The 24061-nt window shown below is 35.4% G+C and overlaps 2 protein-coding genes and 1 pseudogene across 2 annotated transcripts; all 3 read right to left on the bottom strand.

Moving 5' to 3' along the window:
- Window positions 1–616: 616 nt before the first annotated feature.
- LOC140956310 (cinnamoyl-CoA reductase 1-like) lies at window positions 617–4191 on the bottom strand. Its single transcript, XM_073413023.1, has 5 exons — window positions 3954–4191; window positions 3714–3868; window positions 3063–3248; window positions 2057–2409; window positions 617–1082 (listed from the first exon to the last, which is right to left on the bottom strand). The coding sequence occupies exons 1-5, from the start codon at window positions 4072–4074 to the stop codon at window positions 896–898; spliced, it is 1002 nt and encodes a 333-aa protein (XP_073269124.1). The 5' UTR covers window positions 4075–4191; the 3' UTR covers window positions 617–895.
- Window positions 4192–6689: 2498 nt separating this feature from the next.
- Window positions 6690–8457, bottom strand: LOC140991649 (small ribosomal subunit protein eS12-like). The gene is made up of 5 exons (XM_073461735.1): window positions 8343–8457; window positions 8062–8105; window positions 7266–7551; window positions 7046–7111; window positions 6690–6962 (listed from the first exon to the last, which is right to left on the bottom strand). The coding sequence occupies exons 2-5, from the start codon at window positions 8067–8069 to the stop codon at window positions 6903–6905; spliced, it is 420 nt and encodes a 139-aa protein (XP_073317836.1). The 5' UTR covers window positions 8070–8105; window positions 8343–8457; the 3' UTR covers window positions 6690–6902.
- A 9782-nt stretch (window positions 8458–18239) lies between these two features.
- Window positions 18240–22756, bottom strand: LOC140991835 (uncharacterized; annotated as a pseudogene).
- Between the last annotated feature and the right edge of the window lie 1305 nt (window positions 22757–24061).

Raw genomic sequence — 24061 nt, 5'->3', positions numbered from 1 at the left:
ATTTCGAGATCGACCTTAAACCTCAAACTCAACTCGAAATAATATTTCGAATATGTCAAGTTTTGATCGAACAGCTCACGTAATCTTGACCACCTATATATACACATATGTTTATGTATATACATATCTTTTATAGGGATGCATGGGATGGGTAAGAATTCACATCTCTTTACTTTTATATAGTTTTGATGCCATTTCAACCAATAGGTGGGTGGATGACACTTTTTGCTCACCAAGTTGGGACCAATTGACTTGCATGTTTGCCCAATGTGGCCCGCCACGGTTACATTTGGTGAGAAGTATGGCTTCACGTGGTATTGAAAAGGAAATATACCAAGTCGACAAAAGGAGGAGAAATGAGATGGAGATTGAGAAAAACTAAACAAAGTGGAAGATACATTTAGGGTTTTTTTTTTGTTTTTTGACAGATCTTTCTGCCAACATCGATGGATAAAATCTCGTTGTAATAAATGATTTGATCATGTGATCATATTCATGGAAGTGGATGCTTTTCAACCGACTTTAGCCCTTCTCCCGACGTCGAAGAAGCTGTAGATTTGAATTTATACAAAACAGGTGATTAAAAAGAGTTGAACCTCTAAAAATTTTAATACCATTGAATGGAACATAAGTTTTACCCTTAAAATTAGAGGTCGAAATTCATTGACTTGTTAAGATACAACGATATGATATGAGGACGAGATTATATTTTTCCATGGTACGTGTCGGCGAAACGCCACAGAAATTCGCATTATACATTTGTAATAGACACTAACAAATCACATAGTAGAACCATAGGAATATAACACACGATAACGTTTTAGCCACCTTGTAATAAATCTAGGTAACGAACGTTTCAACAGAATAAAGTAGGAGGCCCAATAAACAGTAAGGGCTAGGATTGAATACGAAGAATGGGCTCATAAGTTAGGGCTGGAATCGGAAGGTGGCCTTTATCTTGTAGGCTTTTGACTGTATCATACAGGCTCTGCTTTACTGGTGTGAACTCCAAGCCCAAATCTTTAAGCTTTTGATTTGAGAATTTGTAAGGTTTCTTCCTTGGGTTCTTTTCATCTGAACACCTGCTCTCGAATTTATAAAATAAAATGAACATGAAAAAACAATATTCACGACCAATTTCAACCCAAGCACCGATTTGGATTGCGACTTATAATCTTGCTACACTTGACATGTATAAATAAAATGTCAAGTTTGAATTAAAGTTCGAGTTCGACTCGAAAGATTCAAATATTTTCGCGTACTATTCGAACTATTGCTTGAAAATAAATATTCGAAAAATTCGAAATTTGTTTATTTAATATATAATTATATTATATTAATAAAATATTAAAGATTGTGAGCTGTTCTGTAACTATCGAACAAAATAATTTGAGTTCGAGTTTGACTCAAAAAGAAGATCGAACACGTTCGAATTCGATAAGCTCGAATACGATTCAAATATTTTTTCGAGCTGTCTCCAAAAACTTGTCAACCGGTTCGATTGTGCAGTGACACATAGATATCCATATCACCATCACCACCAACCAAAAAAAAACAAAAACCATGTATTAAAATAAGTAAATAAAAATATAATGATTTAGAAAGAAAAGGTGTCATCAAGAAAATAGTGGGGGTTCAATTGGTGACTTAAGTGCTCGATTGACAATCACATGGTAGTTGGTGAGGACTCTCTCCTTTCACTCGTTCGTTTAGATATGTTTTCCTAACATCCTATCCAACCAGTTACGAAACCAAAAATATAGCTTTGCTCGGACTAGAATTTTAAACTCTAGAATATTTTAATATTTTAAATTGATCTACCCGAGCTAATATCATATTATTCTAAAATTATACAAAATTTACATATAAATTTTTTTAAATAAAATTAGGCCACTCGGGCTAAAGTCCGGGTGCATGAGCATGTGGCTCCGCCCCTGTACCCAACATTCTACGTAGTCGGTGAAGCCTAAAATTATCATATCAAAACTTATGATACCAACAATATTTTATGAAAAATCTAAATACCAAACTAAGAAAAACGGATAGTTAGACTTACTTTGTAGGTATCGGATATTCCGGAAAGAACTTGGCGAGAATGTCTACCACCTCGGCACGATGGAGCACGCTCTCTGCGCAAAGGTGCCGGCCGGATGCCGCCGGCGACTCAAACAAGAGTATGTGTGCCAATGCAACATCCTTTACATGGACATAGGCTTGGATAGAGTTAGCATAAGTCTTTGCGGAGCCAGTTAAATACTTTAGAATGTGAAGAACACTGGCGTTAATGATTGGCTGCAGTAGGGGGCCGAGGACCAATACAGGGTTGATCACTACGAGTTCCACACCTAGCTCCTTAGCTGAATCCCATGCTGCTTGTTCAGCCACAGCTTTTCCATAGCAATACCAATTCTGAATAGGGCATGTAAAATAAACAAATTAACAAGTCGATTAAATCATAATATTTGACTCAAAAGAAAAAAATTTTAGAGTGATATAATTATTTAAAATTAATATTCTTTATTATTGATAATTTTGAATTTAAACTTTATTTGGTCACAAATTTTAATATCTAGTTAATTTCTACTATATTATAAAGAGAGAAATATGGTTTTTTTAATGTATGAAAAAAAATACTCAACTTGTTCAATAAAAAATTATACTAAATCTAGTGTAAAATTCTAAAAATTATTATTTATATAACGAATATCACGTTATAAAGTTACTTCTAAATTATCACGACTTATTTAAATATAATGTTGTTTATTATCTCGTGCATTTATATTAATCTACTTATATTGCGAATTATTTGAATTTAAACATTATTTTATAAATGTAATTCCAAAAATAATAATCTGTATACAACTAGCAAGCTTTTCAAACCAGCTCAAAAATTAATGGATTCATATTCGATACTATCAGATTCAAGTTTAACTCGAATATGTTCGAACTTTTTTCAAACTCAATTTATTTTGTTCGATAATTTAAGAACCACTTGAGACAATTCGAGCTAGACAATAATATATGGTAGGAATTAATAAAAACCGAAATATCATATGCAAAACCTTGGTATTTTTACAGAATCCCAGGTCACTCCAGCATGTTTCATCCACAACTTGATCAGGGGCTCTGTTGGGGTCCATGTACACCGCACCGATTGACGAGGTTAACACGACGCGGCGGACGTTGGCCTCCGCCGCGGCTGTGATCACATTCTTGGTCCCGACCACCGCGGGCTCCACCATTTGTTCCTTAATCACAACAATTAATTCGTGGATCACATATTAGACGTATGTAAAATAATAAATTAGATGTGGTTGTCTGGAAAACAACTTTTGCTAACATTTTACTTAAACAAACGTCACACGCTAATTAGAAATATTTCGCGATTCTCATCGACTCTACTTCAAATAAATAAATTGAAATATTACCAACCAATAAGTCCAATAGCACCACCACCAATACCAACTTTTATCTTATTTATTTATGTGAGAAAAGAGTGAAGATTACTCCAACAAAGTTCCCATAACTTATAGCTATGTTCCGATCACTTTGTAGTTTATCTGACACCAAGATTTTACGTTCACGAGATTTTATTATTATAACAAACCATCTCCGACTCAAAAAAAAAAAAGTTTATAACTATATTAATTCAAAATATATGTGTTACAAAATATATAAATAATCATAATTATATAAAAAACGAAAGAACTTACTGGATCATCGGTGACGGGTGAGGCAGTGTGGAAAACACCATTACAGCCATTAATGGCTTCGCGTAAGCTCTCATAATCATCAAGATTCGCCCTGCATAGAATCAGCCTCTCATCTGCGCCTTCCAACTCCCTCAAATGTGAGTTCTTCGGATCATCTACAACTCAAAATAATAAAAAAAGGTCAAATAATATGACAAAATCATAGGGAAAAAAAGAATTTCAATGTTGTATATTTTTCACCTGGATTCCTGACAGTGCCTCTAACTGTGTATCCCTTTTCAAGAAGCAGTTTGACAAGCCACGAAGCAATGAAGCCGCCAGCGCCGGTGACACATACAACCTCGCCGTGAACCGTTGGCATGGTGTCGTAGTCAGGGGGTTGGTGATTGCGGAAGAGGAAAAGGGTGGCAAAAGAAACTGAGTGATGTAGAAGTTGGAAGAAGTGTAGGGAAATTATCTATATTTATAAACGGGAAAATTACTTTGGCAACTTCACCAACCCCGTTTCAAATTGAAAATGAATTATTATTTTTTTTTTTTTACTTTTTGGAGTTTTATTAAATGAGAATCTATTTTCAATAAAGGGTAGATGTACTTCAATTTCTTTCCTTTGTTTTCAAGGGGCAACTTGACTTAAAAGTGGGGTTGTTAAGTGATTTTTGTGAGTGATATATACTTTTGGATTTGGTGGAGTAGTTTGATGTTTGTGGGGTTATCATTTTATGTAGCATGCACAAATTTTAATGGTCTGAATTTATTTACATTTGTATATAAAATTTGAAGGACAAATGAGCAAATAATTTGAGGGATAATTGAGTTTTAAATGAATTCTTTTACCACAAACAAGAATATAATTCATATATTTATTACATGAGCAATTGAGCATATTTGTCTTCTTCGGTACTTATACATAATAAGCTCAAGCAAGTTTCCAATTGACATGACCTACAATCTTGTATAATATTAATATACTCGGAACCCTTTATTGATGGCTACAAATTTAGGTTGAGAGAACGGTGATGTTGACAATGTTTTCATAATTATATTGATCATCGAATCGATTTAGTTTGAAAAACGATTCAATCCGTCCACGGTGTTATAGACAATGTTTTCATAGCTAGACCCATGATTGAACCGATTTAGCTTGAAAAACGAAACAACCGGTTCATCGGATCAGAAAANATTATTAAGTGTAAAGACTTGATAATAACTACCTAGGGAGGACATCAATTTTTTCTTCCAACTTTACCCTTATATGATGCTAATATTACTATTTGTTTTTTGTTTTTAATTTCAAAACACTTTTATTTTTATTTTTTTAATTTCAACAATTTAAATATCAATTTAGTACTTCCATAATTTATCAAATTTCACTTTAATCTATCAATAATAAAAAAAAAACTGTATACACACGTATCGTGTGTGTAGAATAACTAGTTATTACTAAAGAATGTGGGATGAAATACCGAAGCGCCGGTTCCAAAACATTGATGGCAGGCATGTGGGATGAAATACTTAAGTGGGTCCGGTCTGAAACATTGATTGTAGGCATGTGGGATGAAATATCGAAGAATACATAATATAATAACGATAAATCGATTTATGAATATAATTTTATAGAACTCTAATTATTTGTATAACTTGAATTAAAATATAAATGAAAATTATGGGGAAAAAAAATGATGATCCATTCATATTTCGCACTTGACTCCACAACCACTTCCATTCTGTCGTAGAATAATGGGAGGACCATCTCGTAAGACGACAATATATCCATTTGTTGTACCAAACTATATTAACATTAATAAAATGTTAAATGAAAAAATCATTGCAATTACTTGAAATATTGGAACCCATGCACATCAAATTTGCCGTGTGGTCATAAAAAACCGTAAATAATTCTAACAAAATGTGAAAATGCTTGGGGTTAGCATTTCCTGGTTCAAAGTCTCACCTACCACGCATACTACTTTCTTGGCAATATGAAAACTTCAATTTACGTACAACGAAACATTCTAGTAGCAACAAGTAGAAGATGAAAGTACGAGTTTATCCCAAATAAAATCCAAAACAAAACAAACACACATGCTGTTTATATTCAGAGAGAATCGGCCAAGTGAATCCAAAACCCATCATTTTTTTTTTACTACTTCAAGATCAAAACAGGATGATAGACTAATATGGTCTGGTTTAAATCCAAAGTCATCAGCCAACCTATATTATTTTATAGACTAGTGATAAGGTTTGGATAAATCCCAGTCATCAGCCAACCTCAATCTATTCATAATCGAGTTATCGGGGATCTTGGGTTGAGTCCATTCTACCCTCAATGTAGATCCAGTGATATACATTATTATGGCAAGATGGGATATAATGTGGGCATCACGTGGCCAATTGAGAAAACAATTAGGTCCGTTATCATGGCAAGATGGGATATAATGTGAACATTGCCAAAACAATTTAGGTCATTGGATCGATCCTGAGAATAATACCCACGTGAATCATTCAGTGTCCTTTCATTCTTCCTTATATCAGATTGTAGTTTGCGTCCATGATTCACCAAGGCGACCCTTGACTAGACAATTATTTCATTCTTCCCTTGTAGGTGATAGTCGCTCAGTAAAGATCGATGGCTATCACAATTTTCTATCTGATGGCAAAATTGCTATCCGGGGCGGCCACCTATGGCACACCGGGTGATCTTCACCCAGTGAAGACTCAGCATTTTATCGCAAGCCCGGACATTGATTATGCTCTATTTATCAAACATATCCAAGGCATATGGCCATCTATTAGTTACTGCCTTTGTGCTTGGATGGAAACGATTACAATATGAAATTAGACGAGTATTCATCGATGGTGCTTGGTTCTTGTTTCATACAAACAATCTTTCCATATTCCCCGGAGACCATACAACGCACTATGCAGTTTTAGAGGTTTCTTAATCAAGGCAAATTTATAATGTCCATAGAGAAATTAACACGAGAATTTCAAATAACATTAAACCAGAATAACCTCACATATTCTTTTCCAAGTTAAACTAAAAGCACTGGGGAAAAAATCTGTAATTTGCGGGTTAATCAACAGCCAATAAAATTTTTTCCAGGGAAGATATTGAAAACATACATGAGCTTCTCTGTATCAAGCTCTCCAACGCATCTTAGGGAATTTATCCTCACTGGTGATTATTCAGTGAGACTTGACATACTCCTGAACAATGTGGAGGCCTTCACTTTCTTCACCAAAATCCTAATGAAAAAAATCGCAATCAGAACCTAATGCATGGAGAACCCCTTTGAAGAAGTATGAAACCAAAGGTTTGGATGTACTACCTTCAAAATAACACAAGAGGCCCCAACAACTTTCCTCGCCTTTCCTTCTGAATCAATCTTGCACAACTGTGAAAGTGACAATCAACACTGAAATCAAGTACTATCACATGTGCTCCATGAGAAACAAACGACAAGTGGCTCAAGATGATCCGTCATCACCATTGTCATAGAGAAATTGTTTATTTACACCTAAACTACGAACGAACCACATCACACTTACACCAGCCCATTCACCAAGTGACTTAGCACTTGGAACCGTTATCAGGTTGACATTATGGTCGGCGCACAACGCCTTCACCAATTTGATGTAGTCTGGTTGGTTGCAGTCTTCAGCCAATACACAAAGCTGGGCAGCATGCTTCTCAATTGCTTTTGCACCTTCATGAAGGCCACGAGTTAGACCACCATGAGCTAATGACTTTTTAATCACAAGTTGCAACGCTGTCATGATGTCCATGGGCTCGCCCAGAACTGGAGCAGGTGTCTCCACAACAGCAGCCTCTTCCCTAAAAAGTAAAGAATAATATCAATAAAAAGTTTAGGCGATAGGCATCCCATGCCATCATTGAACTGCAAGTAAAGATGCAGTACCTTCCTTGAAAAACAGAGATTACTTCCATACAACAAATCAAAAAAAATGGCTTACACCATCAATTCTGATCATCTATACTCCAAGCATTCAATTATATATGCAAGCATCCCACTAATTAACACATTTGACTTCATTTTAAATTATATAAATGAGTGGCGGTATAGCCAATGTCAAGATTCTATTTAATCAAGCTTCATGTATTAGGGGGGCAAGGTGGATCGACACTAATCTTCGGGGTAAGTTAGAATAAGTACCAACAAGGCGGAGATAGTAAGTACGAAACAATACAAATTTCTTGGATTCATTTACAATTACGAACATAAAATTTGTCATCCTGGTCAGACAATTATGAATCCAAAGACGAGTTCCGACAAAGATAAATGATTAAGATCAATTTTCATATTTAAATGACGTAAACACGTACCCAGACATTCTATCTTCCTGATAATCGAGTGCTTCGATCTACAGCTGCAATAAAACAATCATGGCAGAAAAAATCAACTTTCTACCCACAAATCACAAACACGAGCGAAATGCGTTCAATCAAAGGGCACTGCATTCCACAAAAAATCAATAGAAATAAAAACCGGAAGTCCAGAGCACAATTCAAGGCAACCCACATAAAATCTTCAAACAAATAAGCTCACTGAAGTTACCAAATCATAACAAAATAAGCATAAAGGAGATATATTGTAGGACATTTACCTGCAACAGGGGGGTAAGAGATCTCCAACAAGAGAATCGGCGTTAAGTGAACTAAAATGAATTCAGCATATATATTTTGCTTCATATACATATACATATACACGAAGATAATCGAAGCCCTAGCCCTGATGTATTTCAATCATCCGGCCCAAATACTATTTGGGGTGTTCAAACAAGTAGCCCAGCCCAAATATAACCGAAGTTTTCCCAGCCCAGCTTCAGGCCTTCCCCAATCTTTCATTCTTTTACGAAAATAGTATTAATCCTTCGATTATTTTATTGTTAAAAGTAAAATAATAATAATAGGTTTATTCAATTTGCTAAAAAAATAGCTTTTTTTTTTTGGATTAGTGGCAAAATTTTATGATTCCTTATCTATTAATATCCGAGAGAATATTTGATATGGAGGTGAAGCCAATTTTAGAATTCTACAAATATGCATGTGTTGCACCCAAATTATATAAAAGGTCATCAGTTGCCAAAGTCCAATAAGGATTCAGTTGTTTTGCACGATCGAAGGAGTTGACCTACGATCCATGATCGATAAACATGGAAGATGGCTAAAACAGCTCGAAAGAATGGAACAAAAAAAGAAAGAAAGCACAGAAGAGGCTCTCACAAACTCATCACAAAAAAACTATATCAAAGCTAAGTAAATTCTCACTTATTCATTTGCTTATTTCAATTTTCAAGAAACTAATTTCTTCATTTTTATGTTATTTCTCTAATTTTCTTGTAAAAATGTTGCTCAAGTTCATAACAATGCAATTAAATTTGATGTTATTCATGAATTTTTTTTTTGTATTTTTCATCATATCCCTCAATCAAATTCTCAGCTTTGAACTCATACTGGAGAATTATAACAAACGATCAAATCGAGACACACAATATTTGATAGTATAAGTCAGATAATTTAATATATGGCAAGATTACATGTCTGGCACGTCCCACAATTTTCTGTGCAAACAGATTTTGGAATGCCCAGTGAGACTTATGCCTCTAAAGCGTACTGATAAGCATGAATGGGTTCTTCAATCCCAGGGGAAGGCCATCGTCTACAAGGGGAAGAGATTGATGTTGGTGGAAGATCAGTCGAACAACTTGTACACAAGTTCAAAGAAGAGGCTGTGAAGGAAGGAGTTGCATTTTCTAGTGTTGAGGAAGTTTAAGCAAATATTATGTTGTCCGTGGAAAAAAAATTATGTGGTGATATCAAGGAAATGACCAATGCTTTTACTACTATCATGATGGACTTTATGTCAGAAATGGGGGAATTGATAAAATATTTGAATGACGATAATAAGCAACAGAAGACGGTAAACTTAAAGAGACTGAAACTAAGCCATATGTGGACCAAGGCTTGAGGTCAAGAAGTTCTCGAGTAACTGGAAACCACCACTTGGAGGAATAACTGATTCTTGTGTCTTTCGGGAAGGAAAATATACTCTTCCGTGCGGAATGGAGGATGAATCATGGCTGAGACACCAAAACCACAGTAAGGGTAACACTACAACAAAAATGGCTTTCCGCAGCGCGCAAAGTTGCAAGCCATTGAAAATTCAAAATTATCTGCGGCGTACATGTGCACGCTGTTAATACTATTATTCACAACGTGCATATGTACGCCGTTAATACAATTATCTGCATCGTGCAATGTACGCCGTTAATATTCATAGAACATCTAAAATTTAGCGACGGTTGTTGACAAAACGGTCGCTAATCGGCGACGGTTAAAAACCGCTCACGCCGTCGTTAATTTAGCGACAGTTATAAAACCGTCGCTACATTTCGCGACGGTTCAAAAATCGTCGCTAAATTTTTAGTAAAAATAAAAATAAATTTACTTTTGTAATTTAGTAAATTTTAAAAAAAAACTACAATACAATTATGATAACAATACTCATGATCTTAACTAACACATAAAAAATTAACCAAAAATTGAAACAAGAAAAGGTAACTAAATCGAAACTTAAATCGTATAAGAGAGAAAAATTTGAATTGTTTATTAAACCGTCGCTGATTTAAAATTTCCGACGATTTGTAAACCGTCGCTAAATGTTGTATAAACCGTCGTCAAATTTAAAGTAGTGACGGTTTCACTACACTCGTTGCTAATTTAAAATTTCGGACCCATTTTCCGCAGCGTGCTAATAATATGCATGACGTGAATGATATTATCGACGGCGTGCGATTAATGTGCGCCGTTAATTTCTAAACATGATTTTATTTTAAAAAAATGATTTACTTTTAACATCGCACATAAACATGCACGCTGTTAATAATACTATTAACGGCGTGACTTTATTGTGCGCTGCGAAAATATAATTTATTAACAACACACATAAATGTATGTTGCGGACGTGCTTTTAATGCACGCCGTTATTTCTTTCAAGTGAAACACTATTAACAGCGCACATATGGGTGCACGCCGTGAAAAGTAGTATATATTCGCAGCTTTTAATGCACGCTGTTGATGAAGTGCTGCGGAAAATCATTTTTCTTGTAGTGTAAACAAGTGGTCGGTAATGTGTTTGTTTTGACTTTTCTTAGCATACATACAAAGATGTATGATGATGGGAGAATACATGGATATTCGATGCCAAATCAGGGAATAACACTTGGGGAAAGATATCATCCACACATATTAATATAGACTTTGGTCTTGGACTTTGAGATTATACGCGATGTTATTCAGGATTTGTATGGCCCAAGGTGAGGCCTATCAACTAGACAAAATTTCACAAACTATACTCTGATATTGGTGATCTTATAATCCTTATCCACGAGGTTAATTTTGCCAACTATAAGCTACAATTGTTCCTCAATTTCTTGAATAGCACCGTTTTCACATGTTTTGCAATGTCGCCTCGTAATTCCATTATGACTTAGCATGACATGGATTGCTAATTCTATACTCAATTTTTCATATAAGTGTTAGAAATTAGCATCATAATTGTTTAGGGTGATCCAAAATTCAGGAGAATCTTCAAATGATTTTATATGAAGATTCAAGAAAGTGAGGACTAGGTGTAGAGTGTTCCTTTCTGAATCTAAATTTGTGAAAATGGCTCAGCGAGGGCTCGATTTTGAGCTTAAAAAGAAGTTTCGAAGGATGAATTTTTGTGATTTTTAAGAATTAGCAGCCAAGGTGTCAGAGTATGAGGATTAATTACATAAAGTAAATCATAAAATGAAGTCCACTGTGGGCTCTTACTTCCAGGAAATCGCTTTAGCAGAAATGGTAAACTATGGATCGCACATAGTTCCTTTACTGAAGCGCAAGAGTGAAGAATCCTCCAAGAAAAATACTTTTCCAATTCAAGTACTATATACATTTGATGCATCAAAGACAAGATATTTTTGATTACTTGGTGAAAGAAAGTTCCTAACCTTTCCCTTATAAAAATAATTATCAATCGGAGAGGAAGTGAAGGGAAGAGACTACTGTAACTATCATAATTCCTTCAATCACAACACTAATGCTTACTGGGCTTTTAAGAATGTAATACATGAGATAATCAATAAGGAAATTATGAAATTTCTTCAGAAGAAAAAAATCAATGGCAGTGGATAAAGATCATTTTCCTCCAGTAGCCAATGTGAATGTGAATAACACTAATCTACGAGCTTTGATCAATGAAACGAGGAAAGATACCATTGAGAACGTTTATGCCAGGTCAGAGGACATTATGAAGAAATTATGGGTGCCCAGCAAGATGATTTTTGAGGTGAAAGAGGCAAAAACAGAATTTTTCACAGGGAAAGATCATTAATACCCTAGAATGAAGATGTTTGAGAGATGAAAGAATGTAAGTTATGATGGAAGATCCATGGCCAAAAGGCCGATAACCAATACCTTGGCGAGATTTCTTCTACCAAATCTATGAATTATGGAAGAATGGTTGATCAGCAGACATTTGAAAAGGTGCCTTCGAAAAAACTACCTCTGGTTAATCATCAAAAGTATGTGAAAAAGCCTCGTTTTGTAGTTCCTCCCATGACAGTAACTAATGAACAAGGGGAGTGCGTAGAACATCCGAAGTTTCCAATGCCTCTTTCTCGAACATAAAAATGAAGACAATTGAGAGAAAGGGCTGCTGAACACATGATGGAAATTGAAAAGTCCTTAGGTGAGAGGAAGAAGTTTGAGAGAAAGGCGACTCACGGTAATGAAGAATAAGATGATGAACTGCTATCAGAGGATGATAACAATATGGTTTAAATAGTTCCTTTCAAAGTGAAGCATATTCATCTCATTCGATAGTGCTATTGAATCTTTGACACTCTCTAAAAAATTTAAACGTAAAAAAATATGTGAATCTTATGTTTCTATAGATAATGGAATTAATACAAAGATCGTTAAAAGTGAAAGCATGAAAGATTGTGCAAGAGTTCTTATAGATGAATAAAAAAGAGTGATTATGAAGAAACCTACTAGTGAGATAACTAACCATATCAAACCACTTTACATCATGACACGTGTTAATTGGAGCTGGTGTCCAAAGTATTGATAGGTAATGGATTTTCTGCTAATATTCTACCCTTCAGGATCTTTCAGAAGTTGGGGAAGATCATGTAATACTTAATTCCTACAAAAGTCTCAGTTGCAGTTTTTACTGTAGAGTTTACAAATATTTTGGGAGTTTTATCAGTGAAAATCATTGTAGGGTCTCGACTCTCTTTATCAGCCTTTTTCGTGGTTAATTTTAGTGTTAGCTTCCACACTTTGTTAGGGAGAGATTCGATTCATACTAATCATTGTGTGTTATAATCTATGTACCAGATACTGTTGATGTGGAGAGGGGATGATGTAGAAGTGGTGCATGATGATTTTCAACCATATCAATCTAGCTATAATATCATGGAAGCTAGATACAGTGACAGATCATTTGGTAGTATTAAATTCAGTAACTACAAGGTGAATGGACAACCAGAAGCAGTGTACATAGACACTCAGAAAATAAAGAAAAGAGTTGAGATGGTACTCAAACCCACAACCATGGTCTCTCCTAGACCTATGGTTCGGCCTATTATTGAGGAGGTCAATGATTATATTTACTAAAGAAAAGATGGAAGTGACTGCAAATTCCATGTGGAAAACCACATTGCAGCATCAAGTGAATGAAATGCAATCTCAAGAGTTGTGGGATATAAACGGAGCTGAAATAATATATAAGGAAGAATGTGAAGGTAATGAAGAAGTAGAGTTACAATTGGTGGTTTTAATTTTAACTCTGACTCAGATGAAAGATCGACAGCCGAAGATCCAAGATCCCTTGGAAGAAGTGAACTTGGAGACTATAGAATGTCCCAAACCCACTTTATCATTATGTTGTTATAAAAGGATGTGAGGAAAGAAATGGTAGAGCTTTTAAAAGATTTTAGAGATTGTTTCGCATGGTAGGTACAGGAGGCAGAAAGTTCGTGAAGCTGAATTAGCAAGAGAAGATGCGACGTTTTATGGTTGGTTAATATTGTATGAAGTAGATTGTCAACAAATTTAATTATTTTTGTTCTCTTTTGTTTATAAAATCAATTGTATATGAATGAAGTTTGTAAGGACACGAGGAATCTGCTTATAAGTCATTCTCTACAAAACTTACGTGTAAATAATTGTGAAACACTTGTGAATAAATAAAAATAGTATCTCATGGAGTTTACCGTTATAAATATTTAGGAAAAATTTGCAGGATTTATTGATATTTATTAAACCAATTTAGTGATAAATTAAGGGTTGGTTGATGCAAGCCGTTAAATATCAATAAATGTTGTTAAATGATGTTGTGGCTACTAACAGTTTGTTGGAAAAATTATACGTCATGTTTCATAGCAACTTTACTTTTTTCCAATGGTTAAAACATGTCAATTGGTCTTTTTTTAAAAAAAAAAAATCGGAAGAGTTTCTCTTGTAATATAACATTCATATATATCTCAGACAGCAGATGTAACAGTAACGTGTTTTCAAAAAGAAAGTTTGACTTTCAATGTACTTTCTCAAGTCTACAAATCAAAAGATACTGGCCAAATCATGGTTAACAAATGCAAAAAAGTACAACAATCATCCATAGTCTACGTGTTTATTTCCTTTCAATGTGTATGACATTTCATACATATATGTTCAGACGTTTCCAAAGATATTCATCCAAGCTTGATAATTTTATTTTGGATTGGACAGCAGCACTCCCATGAAGCAAGTTTTTCATCTCTATTGGTATTTGAGGTAACATTGGCTTTTGAGGTTCTCAAATCCTCGTCTTTCTCAACCATGTTTCCTGCGAAATGAATGAGAACAAGGTGAACAATAAATGTAGTAATGGTCAACAAAGATACGAACGATCAAATGGTAACACAACATACGAAGTCAATGAAGAACATTCACCTAATGGAATGTGATTTGAATAAGTTACCAAGGATGCAAGCAAAACAGCCCGTCCAAAGAATTTTTATTGGCTTAAATAGGTTGTTGGGTGGAAATAACCAACATGAAGCATCAAGAAATGTCTAAAGAATGTGTTAGCCGACATGAATAGAAATACATGAAAAACTTCCAATGGTTATTCCTCCAGGCCTGTTCCAGATTATCGTCAAACAGTGGAGGCAGTGGCTAAATTAGAAGACTTTAGTAGCTCAGGTGTTGTCAGTGTCTAAGATGTAAGAGAAGAAAAACATGTTTGCAAGCTGAAGCTAGAAAGAAAATAGAACTCGAGAGGAAAATTGCACATCAGATTATTTCACATTTGTCACGGTCGCATGCCTGACATACCCCACAATTTTCTGTGCAAACACCTTGATTACATTATTTTTCATGAACAATTTATTTCATAATTAAAAAAGAAACAAATAAATGCATTAAAGAGTCTAACTACATGTTAATACAATTCTAAAGAAAAAAATTTAACCCATTACATCAAATCCAAAGTTTAATAAAATCTCCCGCAAAATCCGTAGTTGCCGAAACCAGTATTTATCACAAAATCCATTATTATTAAAACAAATATTTGTATAAGTAGGCAATTGGTACCTGAGGCTAGTATTGGATTATATAGAGATTAATATTTGAAATTTTTTTCACATTTTTATAATTTTATCATAAATCAATTTTTCATTTGAGACCTATTTTTTCATATGCATATGTATATATATAATACATATATATAGTTTTGATCAGTTGTACACATCCACCGTACATATTTATGTGAGCTTTCAATCATCTATTAGATGAAACTATTATTTTATAAAAGTTAAGCACTGTATACAAATTTTTTTTGTTCAGCCTCATTCACTACAAGAATAAATGATTTTGGTGACATTCATAAATGTCATCATATTCAATATTTAGTGACATTTAAGTTTTAGTTACACCTCCAAAAAATGTCCTCTATTCCAATGTCGTTTTAAACTTTCTTACATTTTTTAATGTCATTATAAGATGTTAATGACAACTTCATACGTATTACTAATTATTCATATAATGGTAATTTTAAATGTCAGGAAAACTCATGTTTTAAATTCATTTATACATGCCTTGTTATTATAGTAATAATGACAAATTTATATGTCAGTTAAAATAATTTAAAATGACAACTAAAAGTGTCGTGTATGTTATTTATATTGACAATAACAAATGTAGAAATATTTGGGTTGGATAAATATTGGAGGAGGAAAAAATAGATAAAATAAATGTGGGAATAAAAAAAATATTAGATTAATTATCCTCACTTTCTCCGACGAAAAGGGAAATTTACCAGTTCGAACTTTCGAGAATTCAATCTGGAACACGATAAATTTGCCCGCAAATCAATCTACTTGCTACGCCGGAGTGGCATTGACTTTGAACGGAATTTCCAAAAGGGTATAAGCGCCAGCTGATTCGGAAGCTCTTGATGTCATCTGGGTTTTTTTTGAATGATAGCATGTTCTGGGTTACATTCCAGTGGATACGACTTCGGCTACTTGCTCAAAATCTCTGCCGGAAGTTGCCTGATACACAGGAAGGATTCTTCAAATTGATCTCTGTATATTTTCAAGTGATGTATCATATGACGTTTAGGTGGATTTAACAAGCTGGCCAGTTGTTGGCAGTGGAGGGCGCCGGGGTTAGCCACCAGACCGGTTCGTATAGCTTGTTACAGCTCGTGCATTAAAGAGTTAGAAGGAAACCAACTTTGGCGGCTCGGTGGAGAAATTTTCTGGGGCTTTGTATGGTTTAGGTGTCGATAAATGAGAGAATGAACATTGAGAATAGAGGTAAAAGAAGGTAAACAAAAAATCGAAAATCTTTAGATAAATATAAACTAACTAGCCTACATGACATTCCAGCATGGTTGTCGATATATGCTTCAACATCGGAAGTAAATAAATTGCAGATAAATGTACATACCATTAACCATTCATTAAAACATACAGGAACCCGAGAAGCAGTTGATATTCGCTACACTAGTTGGCGACCCCGACAAAATCACATTCGAGTAAACTCCAAAACAAACTACACATCTTAAGTTGATTTAGACCTCCTTATCTCCACTTGGACCGCTCCAAATCATAGAAGGCAATGGCATTACCTTCTACTATTCCTCAGCCGACCCAGACTCGGGGTGAAATGAGGGTTTCTGTGTACCTTTCACCTAGGCCAAAAAAAGTTCGATGGTACGTTCATTGAAACTTACATCATCAAGTACAAGGTTATATTGAAAGAATGGTAAAGGGAATTTTCGAACATGTAAGCATCGATTTATTGGTAGAGTTCAGGAAGAAAAACATATTGGTAAGTCAATTCAAGGTCATAAGAATGCGGGGAGGGGGTGCCTAGCTAGTTCAGAATATGATAAAAAGTTAAATATTTCTGGTCTTGCAATCGCAATTAAATCTACAATACCTTCGAGTATTTCACTTGCACACACGATGATCGTCCTCTCCTCAACCAAAAAAACTAGTTTATGCATATTTTTCATGTTCCGATTGGATTTTTTCCTTTATATGCATGTAACTCAAACTAATTCCTAATGTACAAGAGAAGAAAGGTTAGAAGAATTACTAATACATGTTCGAGAAAAAGAATCATAGTGTGAGATGCACCTGCTGATCTCTATCATATGCTGGAGCCGAGGATCGTTGATCTTTGAAGATGTGACTGATGACCTCTTGCATGGTAGCTTTCCTATTTGCCTCGAAGTTCCACCAGTTGTTGGGGGCGGTTCAGTTAAAAAAGTAGGAGTGAGATAGAAAGTATTTACAAAATAAGGACTCTGACTTTTTTTTTAAAAAAAAAAGAGTTGACTTTTGATTATTACATTAACTACGATTAAATTTTTTAACTTAATTAATTCTCTCTTTTTTTTCTTCTCAGTCGACACACATCTTACCTCAATTAAAATTTACGAATCTTTTTCTCCAAATCGAGATATTGAGTAACACAACAATCAACAATGGTCGACCCTCAAATGATCGACCATTGTTTGGTTGTAGGGATGGCAATGGGTAGGGTATGAGTCNGTGGTCGACCAAAAATTGTTGGTCGACCAGCTTTGGTCTTTGGTCGACCAAACAATTGTTGGTCGACCATACAATTGTTGGTCGACCAAATTGCTTTGGTCTGGTCGACCTCGATTCATGTTTGGGTCAAACCAAAACGTCGACCAAATTGCTTTGGTGGTCGACCAAAAATTGTTGGTCGACCAGTTTTGGTCTTTGGTCGACCAAACAATTGTTGGTCGACCATACAATTGTTGGTCGACCAAATTGCTTTGGTCTGGTCGACCTCGATTCATGTTTGGGTCAAACCAAAACGTGGTCGAAATTTTCTTCTTAAAATAAATGTATATATGTAATCAAATTTAATGATGTATTTATACTTAAAACACAAGGACATTTAAGTAAATTGAGTTATCGATCTTTTTTTTAAAATATTTCACAATGCACTCCCTTCTCCCCAAATTTCCCGAAGTTGCATAGCTCATAAAACACATAGCGTCCGCTTGGATTATGTTCATTTAGTTCCTCCAAGGCCGTCGTCACTGCATTGTAAACTTCCTCTCCCCATTTCTTCTTAAGGTTTTTAAGTTCGTGGTCACATCTTCATCCACCACTTCCTACATCACCCAACTGAAGAAATGAGTCCTTGGGGTACGAAATTCAGTACAAGCTAAAGACATCTCATGGAGATAATTTATTGTTTACATGAAGTGCTTAAACGACTTCTCAAGAACTGAATCTTCATTAAAAATTTACTTGATTCTTTTTACCTAGTCCCATATGTGCCCTTCACTGATAAATAAACCAAGGCATACTAGGCCGACCTGATTTTCTCCATGAAATCGGACGATTTTGAACGGATGCCATTTAGAATTTTTCAATTTTTCCTGCCATTCAGAGCAAAGTTGAGCAGCCTTTGTATCAGCATTTGCAGGAGCGTATCTCAACCTGCATATTTTCAGGAAAGGCTCGTCATCAATTTCCCCTATTATCTTCAGTCCAAAATCTCCTTCGCTGTTATTCAACCTCTTCCGCTGCAAGCCCTGAGAATGAACTCGATAGATTGAAGCATTGTTGGGTTCAAGGAATCAGATTTTTTTTTTTTCAAAACTCTGATGAGAATAAAGCCAGTGCTTTTAAACATTCTAGCACATGACTAAATTTGTTCGAATGATTTCCATAAATTTAAAAGTGAACGAACCATCATAGGAATTCGGGGGGCCAGGGTGCTGTAATGGTTTGGGAGGCAACACCAACATTTAAAAGAAAATCACATAAAAAATTTGGACAGCTTCCCTTGAGCTCTTCATACATATGCCAAACTCGCAAGATAAATCAAACTGCATATCGATAAAGATATCAATACCACTATTAATTCTTTGCGAGCATCTTGCAGCTCATGGTTGCTCAGTAGCTCTTTTGTAAGGAGATGTTTATTTAAATCGGCAAGACCGTCGATCTCGTCATTTTTCTCCTCTAATTTCGTAGTAAGCTCTTCAATTTCCATTTTCTTGGCATCAAGTTCAATTTCAAGTTCAAGCTTTCTTTTCAACACTTCTTCCTTCTCCCTCTGCGATGCCATATACAAGCATATGGAAGTAAAAGTTAATTCACTTGTTCAAGTTCAAAAACAGTGGAAGCAGCTATCCAAGGGTGACCGTTAAAATAACTTAAATAATTGAATAAATTTAACATACAACCAAATATGTAACATTTGTTTATCAAACCTATGAAAAATTCAAATATCAAGAAGATGCATAATCATGTTCTTTCACCGTCACATCTAATCTTCAATTCACTTTATCTATCATCAACATCAAGAACTGAACCATAATCAAATAGACAATGTCCAATGATAAGTAGATAAACAATATGATTTTCTACTTCATGCCCAAATAACATATTTTCCATCCATTATACGCCAGTCATTGTCAAAATACTGCCAGTCCACACTCTATTTTGTACCCATACCTTTAGACCATCTCCATTATAAGCACTCTAGAGCCGTCTGCAACCCTAAAAAAACCCGCCATTTGACGGGAAGGACGACGGGTCGGGAAATTACCAACCCCTCCTTTATTTGGTGGGGAGAAGCGGCTATAGAGCATTCCATCGAAAAATTGGACTATACGCACAAGTGTCAAAAGACAAAATCAGGGCATACAACCACCTTATGTGGCTTGTATAGCTGTTGCCACATTTCTTTCTCAGCTTTGTCTGATTCGCCTGAAGTCTTTAATGATATCAAAGATTTTTCATACTCGCGGTAATCTTGAGTTAGACTGTCGACCAACGTTTGAAGCTGAATAAAATGTGATGTTTGTCACACTTCAAAATAACATGAATAAAAGAGAGAAAAACATTATGGGGCAAAAATGCTAACTTCGGCCGCAAGGCGTTTCAGTTTCTGGTGCTTAGACAGCAAGAGAGTCTCCGGCTCCTTAGAAATCGAGGTTTTTGCCCCTGCATTACTGGTATACCTACTGCGCTTCGCACGAATTCCCTTCAAAGTTCCATCTCCCTCCTGTTCCTTCTGCCTCGCGGTTCTAAGAACCTTAGCCAAATCAGAGATGCGATGTCCCAGATGTACACCCGAATTCGGTCTCACGGTAGTGTCCATTACTGTTTTAGCTTCAAGAGAGAGAGAAAGCAGATGTCAACTATAGTTTTATTCATATAAACCACTGACGAAATCGAAACTCCCACAACAACTCATTAACCAACATGGACATTAAGAACTACTAAAGAAGAATGAAACCCTCAGCTTCGCTCCACACGCAGCACGACGATTTGCGCCAAATGACCACTGAAACAAAATAGCAAACTTCATTTGTTTTGTACGTACCTGGACCGAGACTAATATAAGAGCAAACAACTCCAACTCCGCGCAGAAATGAATATCCTATTATAGAATGGAGTTAAAGGCTAAACTGCGATCCGCGACAGGTCATGATTGCTCGGAAGTAGACTTCACGGTTGAAATGATACACATGCTGTGCATTCTGATGGGACCGTTCAATGGTGAATGTGACTCTATACTCCACGGTAGCGTGCAGAACACAGCATGCATGGATATGGATTTGACTACTTGGTAGCGATTAGATGAACTAAACAGTGTCGGTTTACATTTTATTATTATTTGTTGTGCGATTATTTTATTTATTTGAGCNTTTTAAAGCGTTTTCTTTACAAGATATGAAATTTTAATTTTCACGTGGTAGTTTATTTATGAATTTTAACGTAGTATTTGATTTATGAAATTTAGCGTAATAGATTATTTATTTTGTAAATAATGCATGATTTTTTTCATATTTAAAAACCTGTAGGCTTCAATGGATAACACAGATAGAAGTTGGATGTATCGTAGGTTGGAAAATGGGTTCTTGAGTAGTGAATTTTGTGTTGGTGTTGAGACATTTGTGTCATTTGCACTAAGTCATCCTGAGTGTTTATTGGATGGGAAATTACGATGTCCATGCAACCGTAAGAAGTGTCGAAACAAATGTTTTGAGGAAGCCGAGACTGTAAAGTTTCATTTAGGTAGATATTGTTTCGTACANAGCTCTTCATACATATGCCAAACTCGCAAGATAAATCAAACTGCATATCGATAAAGATATCAATACCACTATTAATTCTTTGCGAGCATCTTGCAGCTCATGGTTGCTCAGTAGCTCTTTTGTAAGGAGATGTTTATTTAAATCGGCAAGACCGTCGATCTCGTCATTTTTCTCCTCTAATTTCGTAGTAAGCTCTTCAATTTCCATTTTCTTGGCATCAAGTTCAATTTCAAGTTCAAGCTTTCTTTTCAACACTTCTTCCTTCTCCCTCTGCGATGCCATATACAAGCATATGGAAGTAAAAGTTAATTCACTTGTTCAAGTTCAAAAACAGTGGAAGCAGCTATCCAAGGGTGACCGTTAAAATAACTTAAATAATTGAATAAATTTAACATACAACCAAATATGTAACATTTGTTTATCAAACCTATGAAAAATTCAAATATCAAGAAGATGCATAATCATGTTCTTTCACCGTCACATCTAATCTTCAATTCACTTTATCTATCATCAACATCAAGAACTGAACCATAATCAAATAGACAATGTCCAATGATAAGTAGATAAACAATATGATTTTCTACTTCATGCCCAAATAACATATTTTCCATCCATTATACGCCAGTCATTGTCAAAATACTGCCAGTCCACACTCTATTTTGTACCCATACCTTTAGACCATCTCCATTATAAGCACTCTAGAGCCGTCTGCAACCCTAAAAAAACCCGCCATTTGACGGGAAGGACGACGGGTCGGGAAATTACCAGCCCCTCCTTTATTTGGTGGGGAGAAGCGGCTATAGAGCATTCCATCGAAAAATTGGACTATACGCACAAGTGTCAAAAGACAAAATCAGGGCATACAACCACCTTATGTGGCTTGTATAGCTGTTGCCACATTTCTTTCTCAGCTTTGTCTGATTCGCCTGAAGTCTTTAATGATATCAAAGATTTTTCATACTCGCGGTAATCTTGAGTTAGACTGTCGACCAACGTTTGAAGCTGAATAAAATGTGATGTTTGTCACACTTCAAAATAACATGAATAAAAGAGAGAAAAACATTATGGGGCAAAAATGCTAACTTCGGCCGCAAGGCGTTTCAGTTTCTGGTGCTTAGACAGCAAGAGAGTCTCCGGCTCCTTAGAAATCGAGGTTTTTGCCCCTGCATTACTGGTATACCTACTGCGCTTCGCACGAATTCCCTTCAAAGTTCCATCTCCCTCCTGTTCCTTCTGCCTCGCGGTTCTAAGAACCTTAGCCAAATCAGAGATGCGATGTCCCAGATGTACACCCGAATTCGGTCTCACGGTAGTGTCCATTACTGTTTTAGCTTCAAGAGAGAGAGAAAGCAGATGTCAACTATAGTTTTATTCATATAAACCACTGACGAAATCGAAACTCCCACAACAACTCATTAACCAACATGGACATTAAGAACTACTAAAGAAGAATGAAACCCTCAGCTTCGCTCCACACGCAGCACGACGATTTGCGCCAAATGACCACTGAAACAAAATAGCAAACTTCATTTGTTTTGTACGTACCTGGACCGAGACTAATATAAGAGCAAACAACTCCAACTCCGCGCAGAAATGAATATCCTATTATAGAATGGAGTTAAAGGCTAAACTGCGATCCGCGACAGGTCATGATTGCTCGGAAGTAGACTTCACGGTTGAAATGATACACATGCTGTGCATTCTGATGGGACCGTTCAATGGTGAATGTGACTCTATACTCCACGGTAGCGTGCAGAACACAGCATGCATGGATATGGATTTGACTACTTGGTAGCGATTAGATGAACTAAACAGTGTCGGTTTACATTTTATTATTATTTGTTGTGCGATTATTTTATTTATTTGAGCATATATATATATATATATTTAGCATATATATATATAATTATGCGACCTACATTATGTTGTTCCCGGAAAAATCTTAACTGAATTCATTGCTTGAATCAACAAGTGACGCCGTACATGAAAAACACGAATAACGCTAAATGGGTTCAATGAAGTGTGATGTCGAAAAGTTTAATGGCAATAATGATTTCTCGCTATGAAAAATTAAGATGCAAGCCATTCTGGTTCAACAAGGGTTCGTATTTCTATTTTATCATCATACATCCTTTTTCTTGCTTAAAAATTCGAGTCCATAATAAGAAATCTAGCTCCCATTGCAAATCTACATATCAAAGTAACTTTCCGATCGATTATCGACGATTCAGTAACCTATTTATGTGAAATTGACTGCTAGTTTGCCATCCTTAATTAGATATCATGCCAACAACGGCATTTCAGTTTGAAAAGAAATACTTTTTCATCTAGAAAAAATTTCAAGGTTAGTTATATTCTTTTTTTATTTTTAACAAGAGAGGATGTTACCAACGATTAGCGTATTGTTATTTTTTACAGGAATATATTATCATATTGTCTTTTTTAATGATATTATGTAGGAAGCGGGAGGGATGGTCCAAATAATGATATTCTAGTCAAAATGTTTAAAAATTTATTCTCAAAGTTGAATAAATTGACATTTATTAATTAGTAAGCAACTTTAATTATGCAGAACTTCTCACGCGTAATCCCCTGTGAAACCGTTTACGTTCACGACAATAGGAGTGGGAGTGGGTAATACAGGAACTAAATTAATAATTTAAAAATTAAAATAATTAGTCTTTGGAT

The sequence above is a fragment of the Primulina huaijiensis genome, chromosome 13, assembly GCF_012295235.1.
Source record: "Primulina huaijiensis isolate GDHJ02 chromosome 13, ASM1229523v2, whole genome shotgun sequence".
Classification (NCBI taxonomy): domain Eukaryota; kingdom Viridiplantae; phylum Streptophyta; class Magnoliopsida; order Lamiales; family Gesneriaceae; genus Primulina; species Primulina huaijiensis.
The sequence above is the reverse complement of the archived record's forward strand: the minus strand, read 5'-3'. Positions and strand labels throughout refer to the sequence as shown.